Raw genomic sequence first — 20,144 nt, forward strand, 5'->3', positions numbered from 1 at the left:
TGGAGAGGGGGTTCCTGTTGTGGCGGGATGGGAGTATCACCATGGTAGGAACAGCGGTACTGAGTATCGCGGCTCTTGGTTGTTGGCTTGACTGCGATCGCCTCCTGCTGAGGATGGATGCCTATGTATAATATACGATGGGCTTGGGTTTGTGTTTGGGATAGATGTGATGATCAGAGAAAATGGACATTGTGTGTTGTTTTCTGGCTTACATTTCTGTCCCCAGGTTTTCCGTGTAAGTGCGAAGTGAGGCTATCCCTGACCTTGATGCCAGTACGTAACAACTGACAGCCGTCCCCCACCAAGACGGAAAAAACTTGTTTCCGCCCACAACTTGGGCCGGGACAAGCCTTCCATCATAATGCCACAACCCACTCCTGCTTTCATCAATTCAATTGGAACCATCCTCCATCGGGTATGGTGTAGCGGTAACATCGTTGACTCTCACTTCTCAGGAGTGATTGCCTCTCTCTCAACAGCCCCGGGTTCGACTCCCGGTATCCGAGTCACAACATTCTTTTTGCATTTTTGCATCAGATTTCAGTTTTGTTCTTTTCTCCTGCCATACATAAATAACATTGTGAGTGTGTGTGTCTTTGGTGCAGTGAGAAATGCTCCCGGACTTTGAGACGGTTGATGTGCCTTTCAAACTTGTACCTCTACAAACCACACACAGTCTTCCTGCTCTGATTGTCTATCGATTACTGACACACCCAAAGCTGTATCGCTGGTATGTTTTGAAGTTGGCGCTTTCTCAAACCACCGGAGCATGCCCAGTGCTGGTCTGATCGTCCAAACATAATCCCATCTTCAGACCTCAACAAGCACATACGACCACACCCAGCTGAAAATACGGCATCCCGTCCGCTCTGCCCGAGTCAAACAGCTGAGGGCCGAATCAGTACTCAGGTGGGTGACCACTGGGGAATCCTCGGTGTTGTATGTTTTTTTCCTGGTTTTTTTTTCCCTCTTGAAAAGCTCCACTGACTCCGTACCCAGTCTTGACAGCTATTAGACCACGGGTAAGGGGGGCCCCTTTTTAGTACATACCCTTACAGACGACTGTACTCAGCTCAAGATACAACATTGGGGACTGGTGTTGATGTTATCTGGCAAATATTATGTTGATTCCTTGACAGGTAAAGAATGCGGAAAGGGAGACTAAAGATCAGATATGAGGTCTTGTACAGAGAGCACGGCAACAGTAAATGAAGAAGTAGATCATATTCATCTGTGTCTCAGATGAAAGTCAACCTGTGAGCTAGATACACAAGACCGAGCTGCTGCTCACGTCAAGACTTGCGAACAGTCAAAACTAGGTGCCCTGCCCTGCCCTGCCTACAGGTACGCACAAACAAACTATCACCCGCAGGTCAGAGTGAGTGACCTTCTCATCAACTCGATGTTTGGCGCGGGTAACTCGAAGAAGACGAGGAGGAGTAGGTCGTGGTAGAGGAGGTGGTTGTGACGGCGGCATTTCTGGGCGGCTGAAATAGCGACCGCGGAGGGGGCACACCCTGGACGTTACAGTATGAATTGCGTGGGGCGTTGCAGTTGGCGCAGTATATGTCGAGGACGGTATTATAGGGGCCGTCGAGGCAATTTTCCTGTGTATAGTAGGTAGGTGGTTAGTTGGGGGTGAAGCTCAACTTTAATCCATGGATGGGAAGATAAGTTGGGGAGACTGGTGGCAGGTTAGGACTAGATGGAATGTCCTCGGGGGTTTTACTCACGTAGTACCAAACACTTATCGTCATGATGATGAGCGGGTGTTTGTCTCTGGCTCTGTGCGAAGAGACTTGAAATGGGCTGGAATGTTTTAAGAGTTACTAGCACCAAAGTAAACAGATGGATGGATGGACGACGTTACGAAAAAAGAGGGGAAAAGATAAACCTGACTTTCCATAGAAATAAAGTCCCATTTATGTTGCAAGCAGAGGAAGCCATGGGATGAATGACTGCCTCCTTCAGGTGTGATCGTCGCCAGCAGCATCGCGAGGCAAGGCGAGGCTGCCCGGTCGTACAACTTCGTCACTTGCCTACCATCCAAGATTATTACTACCGGTCAAGATTCCCGCGTCTAATGAGAAAGCAGCTAGACAAATGGAGAATGAGGAAGAAGTTAGGAGGTAGTGACACCACCCAAAGAGGTAGGTAGATGACGTGAGCCGAACTTTGATAGAGGATGGAAATACACTTCACTACTTGTCTCGTTGGGTAACACAAGTAAGTTGGGAGGCTACAATATCATGATAAGAAACAAACAGAGTTTATGGTTGTCACTGGGAGTCATGGTGTGGTTTTGAGCTGACATACACCATGTCTGTTTCTATGATGAAAAACCCGTATCCCTCACGGCAACACTCGCCCCTGACTTCCTACTCACCTCCCAAAAGACCCCCCTCAAACCTCACCCACAACCTGCCTATGGTCCCTAACCACGCTCTCCACGAACCTCACAAACCCCTCCCCAAACCGATCCATATCCTCATCACGATAAAGCACAGTGCAATGCTGCATAAAAAACACAAACTCCCCCTCCCCCCCTCCACAACCTCAAGCACCAGCTCGCAAGGATGTCCAATATTATACAACCGATGAATCCCCACCTCAAAATCAGCATGCCTATACTCCCACGGCGCACCACCATGCATCTGGAAGTTAATCGCCACCTGCCCCAGCGGCATATATCTCTCTGGTCTGTTTTCCTTTCCAACCACACGATCGACAATATCATCAAACGACACCTCCGCATGCTCCAACGCCTCAAGTGTGAGGTCCCGAGAGGAGGTTATGACATCCTCAAAGGGTGTCTGAAGGGAGCAGTCGTTGTTGAAGCGGAGAGGGAGGCCGTTAGCTAGGCAACCGATCACAGACTCGACGTCGGGGTGGGGACGGTTGCCTTCTAGCATTAGGATTGTGAAATCTTTGTCGGCGGTGTGCTGGAATAGGTAGGCTCGCCACGCAGCGAGGAGGAAGTGAAAAGGGGTGGAGGAGGGGTGGGCGCAGATGCGCTTTAGGCGTTTGGAGAATTTGGAGGGGAGTTGGGTGGTGAAGTGGCGGCGGTGGGTTTGCCAGGTTGAGGGGCGAGTTTTTCGCTGGGCGAAGGGAAGGAGGGTGCCGGCGGTTGGGAGGTTGGTGAGCTCTTGGGTCCAGAAGTCTAGGTTTGCAAGGGCTGGTGGGAACTTGAGGAGGGTGTTGCGCCATTGGGCGAAGCCCGCAAAGGTGATGGGTGGGGAGGGGACCGTGTTGAGGTCTCGACTGGAGCGGATCGCGTCGTAGAGGTCCATCCAGTCATCTGAGAGAATTGTGAAGCTGGCTCTGTCGAAGCAGATGTGGTGGGCGATGAAGATGACAAAGTACTCGGTTTCTGATGTTCTAACGAGGGTCATAGTTGCTACTTCACCTTTGGCTATCTCGAGTTGTTGGTTTCGAAGATGTGAGATGATGATCTGGAGTTCTGTTTGAGGGGATGTGGTATAGGATACGTCCTCAATGACCAGACGGCATTTCGGCTCTGGCGATGGTGACTGAACGAGCCGGTTGCCGTCTTGGACGAATGCTGTGCTCAGTGCTTGGTGCCGTCGTACAGTCTCGTGGAAGGCTTTTCCTAGTGCAGGTAGATCTGGGTGGCCACTGATGCGCAGGACACCACATAGGTTCATCTGAGACTTGTCTTCGGCGTGGACATGGCGAGCATACATTCTCGCTTGATGAGTTGACACTGGCACCGGACCAGACGTTTGGAGTCTCGGGATGTGATCCAGCTTCCTGCTCTGATCATGTTGGCCATTGATAACACTCGCTGATGTCTGCTTCTCACCCGAACCTGTCTTCACACGCTCCTCGCTCGAAGATACTGCTGCAACAGGCATCGACGCCACGACCTTTTCTACCAGCCCCTGAATGGACTTTGCACCAAGTATATCAAACAGCGAAAGGTCAACTTTGGCAGTTTCCTTGAACCATTTCCGGAACTCGACAGCCACGATCGAGTCGAGGCCATAGAATGATAACGGGTTGGTTGGCAGAATGCTCTCTGTTGGTGTGCTCAACACTGTTGCCACTTTCTGGGTGAACGCTTGCAGTAAGACGGCAATCTTGTCCTCACCGCTCCCTGCGGATGCGAGGAGGCTTGCCGTGCTCACTTGACCAGCTGCAGCACCGCTGCCGGCCCCGGTGCCATACGATCTGTTGGCATACAGTGTGCGGAAGACGGACCGCTCCGACCACCAAACATCAGGCTCCTTTGTGTTGACGCCGACAATCAGCTGATGCCAGTCGAGGACATCTGTGGCGGCATCAGGCTTCTTCAGCTGTACTGCTTCCTCAATCAAAAACATGAGTTCTTGCTCCGTGAGGATATCGAGCTTGTTTCTGTCGAGGCTCTTCCTGACAAGCTCATTTTCAGCAACCAAGCCCCTCGTGGGCACAGCACCAAGATTCATAGCCGTTCCGACAAGGCCCTGCTCCCGTCGCCAGCGCATGAAGGCATCCATGTACGCATTGGCGGCAACATAGGCTCCTTGTCCCTTGTTACCGCAGATGGCCGACACCGACGACCAGCAGACGAAAAAGTCCAAGTCGATGTCCAACGTTGCTGTGTGCAAATTCCACGCACCGGTGCACTTGGTGTGCAGCCCGGTCTGGTACTGATCAAACGACAACGACCTGATCATGCCGTCCTGTAGCACAACCGCAATATGAAAAACGCCAGCCAGCGAAGGACCAATCTTCCGAACGACTTTCTCAACATCAGCCAAAACACCCACATCCCCCTTGTAAACACTGACCTCAGCCTTCCTCGACCTGAGCCAATTCACCGTCTTCCTCCCATCACTACTCTGATCCCCCGACCGGGACATGAACGCAAACCTCCTCGCCCCACGAAGATACATCCACTCCGCCGTCGCCGTACCCAGCCCCCCCAACCCCCCAAACAAAAGATACGTCCTATCCCCCTTGAATAACAGCCTCTGATCATAACTCGGCGGGGCAACCATCACCTCCTCCTCCTCCTCCTCCTCATCAACAGTAAGAACAATCTTCCCCGTATGCCTCCCCAGCTGCATCAACCGAAACGCCTTCTCCGCCTGACCATAAGAATACTCAAACAACCCCTCAGGTGGCCTCACCTCCCCAGAAAACACCATCTCAAACGTCTCCCCCAACAACCTCGCCGCCAGGGGTTTATCCAACTCATAAACCAAAATCATATCCACCGAAGCAAAACTGACATTCCTCTTGAACGGATCCATCCCCAAGTTCGAATTCTGATGTATGTCCCTCTTCCCAATCTCGACAAACCTCCCAAACGGCGCCAAACACCCCCACGTGGCATGAAGCAGTTTCCCAGCCAGACTATTAATCACCACATCCACCCCTTTTCCTTCCGTCGCCTCCATCACCCCCCTCACAAAAGAATCATCCCTCGAATTAAACACCTCCCCCTCCCCCATCCCATACCTTTCCCTCATCAACCCCCTCTTCCCCTCCGAACAAGTAACCAGCACCCTCGCCCCGATATTTTTCGCCATCTGAATCGCCACCTGCCCAACCCCCCCAGCAGCACTGTGTATCAGAACCGTTTCTCCCCTTTTCAACCGTCCAACCGTGAAAAGCGAATAAAACGCCGTCGTCATGGTAACGGGCAGACTCGCCCCCAAAGAAAATGACATTGTGTCAGGTATCTTCACGCACATCTCACCATCCTGACGAACAAAAGTCTGATGTGCCCCCTGGCCAGGACGGTAAGCTACCACCCGGTCCCTAGGGGAAAGGTTAGTAACGGAGGCGCCAACGGCGGTGATGACACCCGCGCATTCGTTGCTCATATTGTAGTCTTGGATTATCCCCAACGCTACAGCCAGGTCGTGGAAGTTGAGGGCGGAGGCTTTAACGCGAATGAGGACTTGGTTATCGCCAAGGGCGGTGTTGTCTTGGGGGAGGGGGACGAAGTGGAGGGTTTCGAGGAGGCCGATTTTGCCTACTCGGAGGGCGAGGGAGGGGTGGGAATTGTAAGCTGAGGGTTGGGGGAGGCTGCCGAGGGTTGGGGGAGGCTGCCGAGGGTTGGGGGAGGCTGCCGAGGCCGGAGGGGAGTTTACGGTTGAGGGGGAGGTCTTCTTCTATGCGGGGGATGTGAAGGGTTGTGTGGTGGAGGGAGAAGTCCTCTTCTGAGGCGGTTGACAGACAGGGGAGGATCTGTTTTGCGATGAGGGCGGGGGAGGTGGAGGGTTGGATGTCGAGGGAGAGGAGGCGAGAGGCTTGGTTTTCGTTGCGGGCCACGCGGAGGAGGCCGAGGATTTTGGCGTGAGAGGGGTTGGTGGATTGGATTGTTGCGCCGAGGGTGAGCCAGAGGAGGGTGATGTTTTCAAGGGTGAGGAGGTGGCGGGTGCCGAACCATTCTGAGGGGGGGTCGATGGGGTTTGGGTGGTTGTCAAGGCTGCTTAGGACTACAACGTGCTTGGTGGCGAGATTATGAGCGGTGACTTCGTTTATGGTGGTGGTGGTAACTGAGGCGATGTAGGGGGATGCCTCGAGTTCTTCCAGGATGGCTCGTGTTGTTTCCAGGAAACAGTTGGTAGGATCACTGTCAAGTCAATCTGAGCTGTGGAGACGTTGGTTGCTGGGCGATAAGCGGTCCATTCGGAAGCGGTTGCAACTGGTGTCCATTCCGTAAGAGACTCGCTGGTGACAACCACAGCATTGCTGGCAAGTGATGTTTGCAGTGCCTCAGGAGAAAGCTCAGCGTCCTTGCTCACGATAACGAGATCATACCGGCCTTCTGGCCCAGCCAACACATCAAACCTTTCCGGCCACTGAGTTTCCTCGCTCAGAATATGCAGAGTCTCATACAGCGGTCGGCCCGTGACTGGCACTGCCAAATGAGCCAGCAGAACTTCAGCCTCAGGGTATTTCATAGCCAGCAAAACCCTCGAAGTAGGATGCTGAAAGGTATACAACCTCACCAGCCCCCCAACTCCCCCCTCAACCTCGGCCCCCTCCAACAAATCAAAACAAGGCTGCCACCTCTGCCGGAAAAACAACGCCCTCCCCTGCCCCTGACCATCACTCCCCAACGCAGTAACCTCATTCCCCATAGCCTCAATAATCAACTCGCCCGACCCCTCCTCCCTCAACAAAATATGATTAACCGCCATCCTCTGACTCGGCAACTCCGTCCTCGTCTGCACCGTATACCCCCTCCTCTCCCCCCTCCCCCCTTGCTCCACCAATATCCCCGAAATATCCAACGTCTTCATATACGTCGACACAAAAGCCTCGGTTATCTCCCTCCCCAACCTCGACTCAATCCCACTAAACAAAACATGAAACATCGAATCCAACAACGTCGGATGAAGCACCGTCCGCTCCTCCAGCTCATGCTTCGGAAACACCATCGGATCAAACTCAAACTCGGCAACCGCAAAACGCGGTCCAGAGACAACATCCCCCTTTAGTAGCGCAAAGTAAGGCCCATACTTCAAATCCAGCCTCTCCAACCTCTCATACAGCGACTTGGCACTCACATACCTATCCGACCTCCCCCTCATCTCCTCCACCCCCTCCACTTTTGTCAACGACCTCAACCCCCTCGGCTCGCCATACTCAACCCAGATCCTCCCATGGCAATGCCTCGTCTCCAGACCCTCCTCAAAACTCGAAACCTCAAACTCGAACCACTCCTCCGAAAACGTCCTCGCCGACTCCGCCACAGGCCTCAGTTCCAACACCGTCTCCGCCCCCTCGTCATGGTCCTCCCTCAGAGCAAGCGGGGCTTTTATCAAGACCTCCTTCAGATGCACCGCGGCAATGCTTTCGTTCCTACGGTCCCCAAGTCTGACCGCCGCTTCAATAGCCATACAGCAATAACCCGCCGCGGGGAAAACCACTTTCCCATCTACACAATGATCTCTCAACCAAGCGATCTCACGCAACCGGATGTAATTCCTCAACCTTGGGATGTGATGAACCCCCCCCGGAACGGGAACTCCAAGAAGTGTGTGTCGTGTTTCGCGGTGGAGGTGCTCAGTGGTGAGGCGGTTCAAAGACCAGTAGTTCTTGTGGTTCCACGCGTAGGTTGGTGGATCCACGAGACGGTTGCCAGGGCCGTTGATGACTGGTAAATCAACGGGGTATCCGAGAGTAAAAAGCTCTCCTGCTGTGCTAAGAATGGACTCATATGCCGAGCGGTCACGAGAGAGTGTGCCGAGGTAAGGGGTCTTATCTAGCCCGAGTAGTTTAAGGACTTCTTTAGCGGGAGCTTTGAGGGCTGGGTGAGGGCCAATTTCAAGAAGGATATCCACTGTTGGTTTCTCCTCCTCATCCAGAACCGCTCCAGTGAGAGCGTCAGAGAACCGAACTGGTTGGACCATGTTTGCTGCCCAGTACCCCGGCCCGAGCGACCCGGAGTCGGAGACGATACGGGCAGTGACACTAGAGAACATCCTAGCGGTAGGCTTCTGCGAACAAACAACTAACTGCCTCCCCTCCAGCGCGGCCTGATACCGCGGAGCCATGGGAGCCATATGGTGCGAGTGGAAAGCTTGCTCGACTTTCAACTGCCGGGCAAACGCCTTCCGAGCAAGCAACTTCTCCTTCAACTCCGTGACTGCGTCCAAGTCTCCCGACACCGTCACGCTAGAAGGGCTGTTGATAGCCGCGATAGTGAGCCGGTCTGCATGCGCCCCCAACTCAACCTTTAGCTGAGCTGCTGACAGTCCCACCGCCATCATCGCCCCTGGGATGCAGTCTGCTGCTTCAAGGCCGGCAGACATGTACAACCCACGGTAGTACGCCGTGACAATCGCCCCCTCAAGCGACAAAACACCCGCCGCATACGCAGCTGCTATCTCACCAGACGAATGCCCACACACCGCCGACGGCTTCACTCCCCAATCAGACAACAATTCAACAACTGCAACCTGAACAGCCGTGCACACCGGCTGCGAGAACCTGCTTTTAGAAAGCCGCGACCCCTCCTCATCACGAAGGAGCTCATCAACAATCCTCCAGTCAGGCTTATCAGGCAACGTCTGTAAAGCCTCATTGCAACGCTCCAGTGTTGCCCGGAACGCTTCAGAGTGAAGTATCAATTCCCGGCCCATGTCATATGTCTGGGCACCCTGGCCCGTAAAAACATACCCTACTCGAATAGGCTGTTCACTGTCGAGAGGTTGAGTCCATTTAGCGCTTGATGCCCCGGATGAAAGGGCGTCGACTAGCTCTTCAACACCAGCCCCCTGTGACAGGACAGCAAAGGTCCTGTTGCTGTGCACTGAGCGGCGTGTAGAGAAGCTGTGGGCTAGATCACGGATAAGCGTCTGCTGATCACCCCCCTTCTTGCTGCTGAGGTAACTGGCAAGGTTGCTGATCGCTTTCTCGCCGGCTACCTCCGAGTGTGAAGTGAGCGGAAGCAGGTACGGCCGCGTCTTGGTTGGCCTTGTCAACACCATTGACTATGACAGTTGGGGAGTCAAAAGGTTGTTCAAGAACAACATGGGCATTCGCACCGCCATACCCAAACGAGTTGATGCTTGCCCGGCGCGGCTTTCCATCTGACTCGGCCCAGTCCAGGGCAGAAGTGGGAACCTCGAGTTTCCACTCGTCAAAGAGTATCTCCGGGTTAGGCTTGTGGAAATGCATATTGGGCGGGATCTTGCCATTCCGAATAGCCAACGTCGCTTTGATAATACCTGCAAGACCAGCCGCGCCTTCCAAATGTCCAATATTGGATTTGACACTGCCCATATAAAGCGGTCTCGTGCGGGTAGACGTGCCAAAGACTTTACCGATAGCAGCAGCTTCACGAGGATCGCCCGCCTTGGTCCCCGTTCCATGAGCCTAAGGTATGTATATCTGTAAGCTCCCATCCAAACCACACACCACCAACAAGTCAAACTCACCTCAAAATACCCCGTATCATCCGGATCAATCCCCGCCCTCCCATATGTTTCCCTAATCAACCCCTCCTGCAACTCCGCCGACGGCAGCGTAATCCCATCCGTCTTCCCGTCATGATTAACCCCACTCGCCCTCACAACAGCCCTCGCCCAATCCCCCTCCCCAACCGCCTCCTCCCTCCTCTTCAGCACCACCGCACAAACCCCATCGCCCCTTACATACCCCTCCCCATCCCTATCAAAACTCCTACACTTCCCATCAGAACTAAGAAACCCCATATCAGTCATAGTCTGATACGTATTCGGCCCATAATGCAGTGCCGACCCAACAACAACAGCCATATCCGCCTCCCCACTACGAAGGGACTCACACCCGAGATGAAACGCCGTCAGACTGGACGAATACCCCGTGTCAACCGTCATGCTCGGCCCGTACAGATTATACATGTACGAAATCCTATTACTAAGAATGGAATTCCCCGTCCCAGTGATGGCGTACTTGGGGTAGTACTCCAAGTCCTTGTTCTGAAGGTTGTGGTAATCATTGGAAGTGGTGTACATCCCACAGTAAACCGACGTGCGCGAACCCCTGACAGAAGCAAGGGGGATTCCCGCGTCTTCGAAGGCTTCGTAGGTTACTTCCAGGAGGAGACGCTGCTGGGGGTCCATCGCCTCGGCTTCTTTGCCCGAGACGCCAAAGAACTCGGCGTCAAAGTCGGCGAGGGGTTGGTCAAGAAAGTAGCCGTGCTTGGTGTTGAGCGTGCCTTTGTGGGTGTGGTCTGGGTGGTAGAAGGCGTCGATGTTGAATCGGTCGGGGGGCATCTTGCGCTGGAGGTCGATCTGGCTGAGGATGTTGTCCCAGAGACGGGCTGGGGTGATGGCTCCGGGCACCCGGCAGGCCATTCCGATGATGACTGGGGGGTTGGGGTGTTTGTCTCTGCTGGTGGAGCTTGCCATTGTGTCTCGAGTCCTGGCGGTGTTTGGGATCTGATAGACTGAGGTGATAGCCAGGTTGTTGAAGGGTCTATGAAGACACGACTATAAGCCTCTACAACAGGTAGGTTAGAAACGAGAGCTTTCTGAAGAGTGAGAACTAATGGCATTTTAAACTTACTAGGTAGGTAGGCAGGTTAGACCCTCACCGCCGGTGAGGTGACCCGCGTCTATCGGCCCGCACGTCGTGTCTAGGTTGTCCTACACATTCATGCCGATCCCCCTCTTTGATCCTGTATATCAACAGCAGAACTTCCGTCTCACACATCAGATTGTACTACCACTTGCTCGTCAACCTCGCCATCTGCCCACAACAACTCATGTGACACCCCTCATCCTTCTTCCTACCCAAGACACCTCACCCATGGTCCCCAACAACAACCCCCTGACGCCATCACGAAGTCGCCCCCCCTACCGAAAGCCGCATTTTCGGATCTCCCCTTCAAGCACCAAGACGCGCGTTCCCTTCCCCTCCACACTCGGTAACTTGACCTCTTCCAGACAAACTACTGCGCGGTAATATACTCATGTGTTGATAACTTGATAGTCGTCCACCTCTCGGAAAGGCAACAATACCGCTGTCGGGTGTCTTTGCGCGTGATCGAGACGAAACAATAGTAATCATAACTTGGGAGGGTGGCATAGTAGTGAGACAGTAGATTCATTTCTTATATGCAAGTCCTTTGTAAGCCGAGGCCCCCGCCCTTTGTAAGCGGCAGAAAAATGGAGAGAAAAGAGAAGGAGCTAGTGGGTCGAGATGGCATGGTCCGAACCGAGGTTCTTGCTGAGGTTAGAAGAGTAAAACGAAACGGCCCAGGAAGTCGCCAAGTTGATATGACCTCTGGTTTGATAAAATCAAAACGTAAAAAGGCATGTCGGTCGTCGTTGAGGTTAGCATTGCCATCGTGTATACAGTCGGCATCTCAGTAAGCGTTGCAACGTGGGTAAGGCATGTGTCATGTGCAGACAATGTGAATATCAAATTTGTTTATTTCAAAACTCCTATCTGTTTCCTTTGCCAGGTAGTCAAATCAAAATGCTATTAAAAAATAATACCAGCAAACACGCGTAAGCAATGTCGCCGTAGCGTATCAAAGAAACCGCCATGTGATCCCAGACATGTGAAAACCCCGCGTCCCCATACTCATCGTTGTTATCGTAACCGCGCATTCATATGTGTATAATGCCGCTTATCAAAGATCATCGACGGCATAAAACTTCATTAGATGTCCTGTCATCCATCATCCGTCTGTCACTCGTGCCTGTGGAAAAGTCCTAGGCAGTCACACTGCTTCCCATCGAGCCCCATCGGAACCTCCTCAGCGTTCCACCGGATGTGGACTTGACCAGCTCGCGCCCACAGCTCGCAGAGGTGTTTGACGCCGAATCAGCAGCGCTAAAGGAACCCAGCGCGCTCCCCTCTTGCCAACCTACCTCGCGCCCAATGACATAGCCTGCCCCAAACCCTACCACGGAAACCAATACCACCACACCAGCGCTCACCACCCAAGTCATGAGCGTCGGGCTGAGGAAGGTTGCTGTCTCCCCTTCGGCGAATCCAGGTGAGCTGGTCTTTTTCTTCTTGACAGCCCGTGAGGATTTCGTCTGGTTGGTTGCGCCACGCTTGTGCTTCTCTGCCGAATTCTGCTGCTCCTCCTTTCCTCTGCTCGACGTGGAGCACGGGGCACTGGGAGCACTGGAGTTGGATGCGGTTCGAAGTGGAGCCTTGGGCGGCCCGCCGGATCCGCTAACGGAGGGCGGAGGTGGGCCTTCGGCCAGGAGCTCCGATTCGGGAACGAGCCTCAGCTCCATCGGTTGCGAGCTTGGCAGGACACCAACCCCTGCACCGAGTCCACCCATGCCGGCATTTGAGGGTCCGGCTCCACGTCTCTCATCGGCCTTTCCAAGACCACGAGCAGCTTGAGCACACGACAGCAGAGTCGTGAGTGAAGCACGAAGCGCGGCGTCGTGATCGGCTTGGTAGGCAGGTGACATGAAATTCGGGTGGCCGCGATGCGTACGGGTGTGTGAGCGGTGAGGCATGGGAGGCCGTGATTGGGGTGGGTGGTGAGGAGGTACTGAGCTGGTTGAGTGGCGGTGGGTGAGGTGTGATGGCGGGTGCGAGAAGGCATTTGGCTGTGGCCTGAATGCAGGCGCATCTGACGGGCGACCAAGGGCGGTCGCATTCTCGTCGTCGTCACTATCAGTATCGATATCTATGGCCCCGCGGACGGTAGTCTGGTAACGCAGCAGATTCGCCGAGGGATGCACTGCCTCGTTTGAGCTCGTCATAACTCTATCCTCTTCACTCTCCGTCTCGTCATATTCATCCTGGCTGCTGGTAGCGCCGCCACGACTGGGGGGATGTCCGATAACGAAAGATGCGGGCATTGGCCGGTGCTGCTGCGACCTCCTCCGCCTGGGCAGGTACGAGTTGGTGCCGACCCTGAGGCCTGTAGTTACGATTTCATCTCCGATAGATGACAAGGACGAAGACGACGGCTGCGAGGCTACTTCTACCCACGACTCTGCATGTTCAAAGTTAGTTTATTGGCAAGATGGATATCACTCGATGCAGTACTGACCATCATATCGGCGACGCGGCGATGTCCCGTCAGATCGCCCCGTGGCCCCCGCGCTCTCCGGAGCATCGCCATACAGCCCTCCCGGCCCGGCGCCTTGAGAATCGTAGGGCCCCATCGTAAACGCAAGCTGTTTATTGGATAGACAACAGGTCTTTCAAATGCTTGGTGATTTGTTGTCAAGTTGTAGCCCCGTGTTTGTTGGTTTACGGCGCGCTCCGGTTTGGTGATAGCTGTCCCCCTTGGCTGGTCCCCGCCCGGGCAAAGTGGAGCCGTGAACAAGGAGACAACCTGTCTGACAGGATGGTTCGATGAACAAACGAACAGTGCGGGGAATGGGTTGACGTTGACGTTAACGTGCGACGCCAGGAGCCAGGTATCGTGGATGAGTACTCTGTTGATGAAGCGAGGTTGAATTCCTGATAGTCGATAGGTTCGTTGAGGCTTTGTCGTTCTTTGTCCCTCCAGCCTCGATGGGCGAGTGAGCATGCGCCGGGCTGGTTGAAGCTTGGCAGAACGGACGGGAGCGTGCCAGTGGCCGCCGTGAGGGCGTGGGTTGGGGCTGGCAGGTCGGCGTGACCAGACTAGCTTGTTTGGGGAAAAGTGGAGAGGTCATCTTGGGCCATCCTGCAAGCTCATTCGCTGCTCACCAGCTCAACCATCCCCGCTTGCTTGTCTGCTGGACAGGGCACGCTTCTGTCCAATGACGCGATGGTTTGCTGATTAGCAGGGGTAACGCGGCAAGAGGTGCGATAACGATAAGATGCCATTTACTGCGTAGAGATGCAACCTGGGATGCTTACCAGCTCCGTAAGGTCGCAATAACAAGAGGTTTAAGATCAGTAGATGGACTGATAGTGGCATACATACATCATTCCAGACTTGCCATCAGTTAGAAGTCCGAAGAAATGTGATTCAGGCGCAAGACGTCATCATCTAGGCAACTTCTCGTTACCGGACGGCTCTCGCCCAGTGCCGGGCTGGGTGAATGAAAGGCGGAAAAGGCCATGTCACGTCGATGAAGATTCTTGCCTGATAATAAGCGCAAGGATGGCGTCCTCGGGCATCATGAAATGTACAGCATTATGAACATCCCTCAGTCGCCAGAACAGACACGTGCCTGGGTCAGCACCAAGTCGAAACACCTCTGCCGTGCTTCTCCTTTAGGAAATTGTGTGCTCACCTACTTTCCTTCTGAGAGATCTGGATGCCACACACTTGGATAATCCTTACGATCGATTTGCTGCCCTACGCGACAGTTGAGCCTCCCTCAAGCAGTCATCACGATGAACACAAGATGACTGGAAGCAAACTGCGGGGGGAACACCTGCTCGACAGCAGCCCCGCTCCGGCTCCGCAACCATGAACGAGAGGTTTTCTTTCTTTTTCCTTTCTGCCCAGACGACACACACTTGCACGTATTCGGACACATAGCAGATAAGTGGTTTGTCTGGGTTCCTCGGATGAAGACATGGTGATGTGATAGAGGGGGTGATGTCTCGGATAGCTGAGGTTGTCATAAAAGTTGGTCTGACTCTCGACTGTCTCTCTACAGCACAGCACAGCTGCAGAAGCATCTGCAGCCTCCTGCAGAGACCTGTCCCAATGGTCAGCGATGTTTGGTTTCTAGGTGGTCCTTCAACCACGACCACCATGGCAGCTTGTACAGGCCAAATCCATGATGAATCAGTGTGGCTTACGTGTTTCGAAAGCTGGATGGCTCACAGGATGGTTTGAAGGCAACCTCAAGATCGGACACCCCACGGCGATATTTGTCACGGACAACACTAGCCAATGTGAGAAGGTCAGTCTCTCGGCCCGCCGGTTGACGTGGCAATAATTGCCGACGATATTTGATGTTACAGACACTACGGGACGCTGGACAAGAACGCGGGGGGACAACCCAACCGGTTGGTCATCTGAATTGGTGTTGCAAAATGCAGCATCCCAATGAGGTGGCAGGCAAATCCGTGCTCCACGGCTTCTCGGCAGTCGATTCTCGAGAGACTGGGGTAGTCGGGCGGTCATTCATCGGAGCCCGACTTGATCAGCCTAGAAGAGCCTCATGCCTCTAGTTGTGTAGCATCGAGTGTGCATGAGAATTCAGGCGAGAGATTGTCCGACTCTGTGAACAGCTGCAAATGTGTCGCGTGAGAATTGAAAGCACTCGGCAAACCCACCGGTCAATATGTTCTGAGTCGAGGTGGAAGGGGTATTCCGAACGGCAGTGTTTCATCCTGATATCTTCTGGCACGCCAGCTCGAGAAGCTTCGATGTCAATCCAAATCAAGAACCAGCAACACCATAGATTTTTGAGATAATTTGTGGCAACTAAGAGTGAAATGGAGCTATATTGGTGTAAGTGAAGGGTTGTCGTTGATTTAAGCTCCCTGACGAAAGAGCCCCAGCGTGTGGAAACTATCTCGAAGAGGGAATTGTAAATTCAGAAGACCCGTATTGCCAGCACAGCCTCCGAGCATATGCGCACGTAGCCAGGGGTAATTTGATATAAAAACGCTCACCTGCACGCCGCTCGGTCTAGAGAAACACTTGCCTTCATAAAACACTTCGCAACAACGAAAAAACGGTCAGTTTCAAGGTGTAAAGAAGAAGAACTCGTCTCAGTCGCCAACATGCTCTACAGACGACATTATTTTCAGCAGGACGTGAGTAAGCATTGGTCCGTCCTCGACCGGCGAGAGGCTTGGCAGCCACCTGCACCTCTTCAACTGACCCTACTTCCCATAGAGCACCTACCCTCCATCAAGACAAGGGTACAAACTGATGTCTCCAGCCCTGCCAGGCAGTTTTAGATACATACATTGCCTGGCTTACCTCAGACAATCCAAGGCTGGCTTTCCACCTAGAGCCCTAATATTTCATGTCCTTTTTTACTGTGGAGCGAAGATCACTCGTATTTATTCTCGAAATATTCACAGTCAAAAGAACCAACAGTGCTGCAAACTCGGAACGCCGGCTGGGGATGCTGGGTCCAGCCGTGGAGAAGCCGGGGCGGGTGTGTGCTGCTTGCATGCTGCACCTACACTACCTACATGCATGACAGCCATCAGCAAGAAAGAAGGAAGAAACGAGGAACGAGAAAGAGGTGGGCGACAGGCAAGACTCCCAAAATTGAGGCTCAAAAAAGATACAAAGCAACGGAACAGCTGGCGAGCCCCTCTCTGGATCGATTTGCTTCTGGCCCCCTCCTTCCATGCTCCCCTCCCATGCTCGCCCCCTCCGGAATCCAAGGAAGTCGGGATATGTCACACCCTGCAAGCATGAGCGCACTTCTATGCAACAACACCAAATCCTGCCAATAAACGGACTAGTCGATCTGCAATATGCTCCTGGGTCGATCCGCTCATGTGAACCATGTTCAGCGAGTGGGGTGATGGACAGCATCAAGATACGTATTTGCGGCTCAAAATTGGGCTTTCACGGGTATAAAGATGGCATCTGGAGACCGTGAACGAGAGAGTGAATTCATCCGGAATCACACAACATCTCAGCTTCACAAGTCTACCCAAAGTCCACCTCGTTTACCTACGCACACTCAGCCCAATTCATCCACTCAACCATTTCACATCACCACCACCCCCACCACTCTACAAGATGGCTTACAACATCATGACCCAACAATCTTGCTCAGACCTGGTGAACCATCATGAGCAAGAACCCTTCTACGAAGTGAAGAAAGGCACATCCTCCTCCTCCTCCAACAGCTCCGGAAGTAACGAGTGAACGGGGTTTCTTGACGAGAGGCTCACCCAGCCAAAATGTAGGCACCTGCTGCTCTCCTTTTCCATGAAAATTCAGTCTATAACGAGAACATAACTCTGCTCACCCACATGACCCTTGCTCACCACTCTACTACGACCCACAGGTTCCCAACAAAGCCATATCATGCCCCGTACGTTACAAGTTACAACCACCTACACATAACTATACACACCCACTACCCCACAATCGACCACAAACACGATACAACCACTCTCACAAACAACCACTCCCACACAACCACTCCCACACAACCACTCCCACACAACCACTCCCACACAACCACTCCCACACAACCACTCCCACACAACCACTCCCACACAACCACTCCCACACAACCACTCCCACACAACCACTCCCACACAACCACTCTCACACGTCCCCGCCCTCCTTCATATCGAACCCAACACCACCACCACCAACACCAGTCGCTACCATGATACCCCATTTTCGATTTTAAACCGGTTTCCCCCCCCCAAACAATCTCATTATCCGGCGTAGGCGCCATTTTCTTTTCTCGAAATATCGAAAACCAGTCTCTACCCACCCACCTCACGCATTTTGCTTTTGCTTTCCCACGGAATGGCTTATGTTATGTATACCCCCAAAGTAGGAAGTTCCACAGTCTTCTTATGCACACACACATGCACACACACACACACACACACACACACACAAGGAAGGGCATGTTTTGTTATCTGGAAGGCGTTTTGTTGTTCTTTATTTAGCGTTTTGTTTTCCTACTTCAAATCAATCAAGTACATCCACTTAGCAGAAAGGGGGGAAACTGGGTATAACTGGGATCGATATCATGTCCTGACAGGTGGAGGAAGAAATGACTACATTGTCCAACTGTTGAAATGACTGATACACCAGATTACAAGATGGTTGATAGTTTTTATCGATTTTTGATTCAATATGATTGTTTTGACAAAATGCTACCTAAATTTGGATATTCCATCTGTGACCTGGGTTCTCTTGTCGCTTCTAACACTCCCACCAAAGGCGGCCAAGCAGCCTCACAAGAGTGACCTTACGCTGGGCTTCCCTTTCACATACCAACCATAATCACCTCATCCGCCAAGTCATTGATTCCGTGACTTTCCGCTCCTACACCTCCATCTCTCCAATATTACCCCCGCACGTACTGCTGCTGCCGCCCATTCTAAAGAGCACCCAGATCAAGCGGCACACTGCTTCCCCGACCAGCACGATACCTCTTTGGGCCTCCCACAAAGTCCCTTGGCTTCGGAAAGTTCTCCTCACTAGTAAACTTCCACCTCGAGTCTTGTACTACGTAGCGACCACCGCCACCTCCACTTGGACCGTGTGATAGCGATACATTCCGTGTTGGGCTTGGGGTCTTGGCTCCTCCACCATTTGGCGCAAGCGTGAAATTGCTCGGATCAAGTAGAGACGCTCGACCTGAAGCGCTGGATGGAGTATGGCTTAGAGAGGGGGGAGCTGGCGCCGCTGAAGGAGGAGGGGGTGGTGCCGGCGAGCGAGGAGCATCGTTCGAGGGAGGGGGTGGTGGTGGAGGAGGGGCTGACGCAGGAGACGATACACTGGATGCCGCACGAATTGCTGCTTGAGCCGCGATACTCTGCGAGATATTATTTGTGGCCGCGGATGGAGCAGGCGGCGGCGGCGGTTGTGAGCGGGCTGGAGCCGGCGGTGGTCGTGGAGCTGCAGACGGAGGAGGCGGAGGAGGGGCGGGAGGAAGCGAAGGGGCCGAAAACGACGGAGGGGGTGGGGCCGAGGACGGAGGAGGGGGTGCTGGTGCGCCGGGAAGTGGAGGGGCTCCCGAAGGCTTGCGAGAACTCGGAGGTGGGGGGGGTGGCTTTTTGCCAATAATTGGCGGCGGACCTGTTTTTCGGAGATTGGCAGCCGATGGATTGAAAGCAGGGGCGCTCGATGTGCTGGGTAGTGATGGCCTTCCTGGTATAGCAGGAGCCGCCCCCACTGGAGGTCTCGGAGCGGATATTGTTGGAGGCTTTGGTGCTGACTTGGAAGATTCGGGATCTGAGAGATAGGAAGACTCTCGACTTGCTGGATGGCTGTTAGTGATACCCAACACTCATGATCAGATGCGCTTTACCACCAGTATCAACACCCCCACCTGTTTTGCGCAGTTTTGGCATGCCTCCAGCAAATAGGCCAGCTAGTTGTGGGGGTCCATCTGTGCTTGGTGCCGGTTGATGTCTATCACTCTGATCGCTATTACTTCTCCCACGATTTCCAGGCAAAGGAGGGACGAGACCGCTGGGAGCTTTAGGTAGGCCAGGAACGGGGGGGGCACCGAGAGAAGATGGGCCGGGACCTCCGCCTCCAGATACCTTGCCGATGATTGGGGCCGATCGATCGTTCGTGACAGTTTTCTTCAACGCCTTTCCTTTGCCGATGTCTTGTAGCAAGGCACCCTTTCAAGACGGTTAGTGAATTTGCTTTCCATAACAGCCAGGTCTCTTTGCCAACACACCCTATTCGGCAATCCAGCAGGCGGACGCGCCGGCAAAGCACCGCCTCCCGGGGGCGGAGGTGGTGGAGGAGGGGGAGGACCTCCAAAGCCGGGCGGCGGCGGCGGAGGTGGAGGAGGAGGAGGAGGCATCGTGTGTTCTTCGATTACAAGGAGGCCGGCGAGTTGGGACGAGGCTGCAACAAGACGATCGGCGTTTAAGGCCAAGAATTGGAAGGGCGCAGAGTCGAAGCAGTAAAATGACGGCTATGCCGGTGCACGGTAGTTAGTCCGGGGAAAACGGTGGTAAAAGATACAGCTCAGAAATAATGCCTTCTCTTGGACGGACAATGAAGCGGTTGGAAGTTGAAATGCGACTGCCTTGGATTGTTGGCGTAAGATGATCGGGGGGTAGTACGTACTGCGTCACTC

At 53.6% G+C, this 20,144-nt stretch overlaps 5 protein-coding genes and 1 non-coding gene across 6 annotated transcripts; 2 read left to right on the forward strand and 4 right to left on the reverse strand.

Moving 5' to 3' along the window:
* Positions 1 to 411: 411 nt before the first annotated feature.
* QC764_0013910 lies at positions 412 to 506 on the forward strand. Its single transcript has one exon. It is a non-coding gene; the product is annotated as a tRNA-Glu (tRNA).
* Positions 507 to 1,237: 731 nt separating this feature from the next.
* Positions 1,238 to 1,889, reverse strand: QC764_0013920 (uncharacterized protein). Its single transcript, XM_062939935.1, has 2 exons — positions 1,734 to 1,889; positions 1,238 to 1,607 (listed from the first exon to the last, which is right to left on the reverse strand). Exons 1-2 carry the CDS (start codon positions 1,755 to 1,757, stop codon positions 1,395 to 1,397), a joined length of 237 nt encoding a protein of 78 aa, XP_062805394.1. The 5' UTR covers positions 1,758 to 1,889; the 3' UTR covers positions 1,238 to 1,394.
* A 567-nt stretch (positions 1,890 to 2,456) lies between these two features.
* Positions 2,457 to 10,859, reverse strand: QC764_111870 (putative PKS/NRPS-like protein biosynthetic cluster; the record flags this gene model as incomplete). Its single annotated transcript, XM_062942445.1, is given in 7 exon segments — positions 2,457 to 6,022; positions 6,105 to 6,442; positions 6,514 to 6,898; positions 7,019 to 9,388; positions 9,393 to 9,843; positions 9,906 to 10,257; positions 10,402 to 10,859. Coding segments are annotated over 7 exon segments (7,920 nt in total).
* A 992-nt stretch (positions 10,860 to 11,851) lies between these two features.
* On the reverse strand, positions 11,852 to 15,244 carry QC764_111880 (uncharacterized protein). The gene is made up of 3 exons (XM_062942446.1): positions 14,348 to 15,244; positions 13,481 to 14,173; positions 11,852 to 13,423 (listed from the first exon to the last, which is right to left on the reverse strand). The coding sequence occupies exons 2-3, from the start codon at positions 13,593 to 13,595 to the stop codon at positions 12,171 to 12,173; spliced, it is 1,368 nt and encodes a 455-aa protein (XP_062805396.1). The 5' UTR covers positions 13,596 to 14,173; positions 14,348 to 15,244; the 3' UTR covers positions 11,852 to 12,170.
* Positions 14,534 to 16,378, forward strand: QC764_111885 (uncharacterized protein). The gene is made up of 2 exons (XM_062942447.1): positions 14,534 to 15,281; positions 15,343 to 16,378. Exons 1-2 carry the CDS (start codon positions 15,156 to 15,158, stop codon positions 15,550 to 15,552), a joined length of 336 nt encoding a protein of 111 aa, XP_062805397.1. The 5' UTR covers positions 14,534 to 15,155; the 3' UTR covers positions 15,553 to 16,378.
* A 1,766-nt stretch (positions 16,379 to 18,144) lies between these two features.
* QC764_111890 (uncharacterized protein) lies at positions 18,145 to 20,128 on the reverse strand. The gene is made up of 3 exons (XM_062942448.1): positions 19,737 to 20,128; positions 19,356 to 19,677; positions 18,145 to 19,306 (listed from the first exon to the last, which is right to left on the reverse strand). Exons 1-3 carry the CDS (start codon positions 19,863 to 19,865, stop codon positions 18,423 to 18,425), a joined length of 1,335 nt encoding a protein of 444 aa, XP_062805398.1. The 5' UTR covers positions 19,866 to 20,128; the 3' UTR covers positions 18,145 to 18,422.
* Between the last annotated feature and the right edge of the window lie 16 nt (positions 20,129 to 20,144).

Source organism: Podospora pseudoanserina, chromosome 1, assembly GCF_035222485.1.
Source record: "Podospora pseudoanserina strain CBS 124.78 chromosome 1, whole genome shotgun sequence".
NCBI lineage: Eukaryota > Fungi > Ascomycota > Sordariomycetes > Sordariales > Podosporaceae > Podospora > Podospora pseudoanserina.

Excerpts from the sequence above, each read along its gene's own strand:
- QC764_111885 (XM_062942447.1), top strand. The coding sequence starts at position 15,156 with ATGATGAATCAGTGTGGCTTACGTGTTTCGAAAGCTGGATGGCTCACA. Across the intron at positions 15,282-15,342 it reads ACACTAGCCAATGTGAGAAG|ACACTACGGGACGCTGGACA; the intron begins GTCAGTCTCTCG and ends TTGATGTTACAG.
- QC764_0013920 (XM_062939935.1), bottom strand. The coding sequence starts at position 1,757 with ATGACGATAAGTGTTTGGTACTAC. Across the intron at positions 1,608-1,733 it reads CGATAAGTGTTTGGTACTAC|GAAAATTGCCTCGACGGCCC; the intron begins GTGAGTAAAACC and ends TACTATACACAG.
- QC764_111880 (XM_062942446.1), bottom strand. The coding sequence starts at position 13,595 with ATGGGGCCCTACGATTCTCAAGGCGCCGGGCCGGGAGGGCTGTATGGC. Across the intron at positions 13,424-13,480 it reads GCCGCGTCGCCGATATGATG|AGTCGTGGGTAGAAGTAGCC; the intron begins GTCAGTACTGCA and ends TTGAACATGCAG.
- QC764_111890 (XM_062942448.1), bottom strand. The coding sequence starts at position 19,865 with ATGCCTCCTCCTCCTCCTCCACCTCCGCCGCCGCCGCCCGGCTTTGGA. Across the intron at positions 19,678-19,736 it reads CTGCTGGATTGCCGAATAGG|GGTGCCTTGCTACAAGACAT; the intron begins GTGTGTTGGCAA and ends CCGTCTTGAAAG. Across the intron at positions 19,307-19,355 it reads TGGGGGTGTTGATACTGGTG|CAAGTCGAGAGTCTTCCTAT; the intron begins GTAAAGCGCATC and ends ACAGCCATCCAG.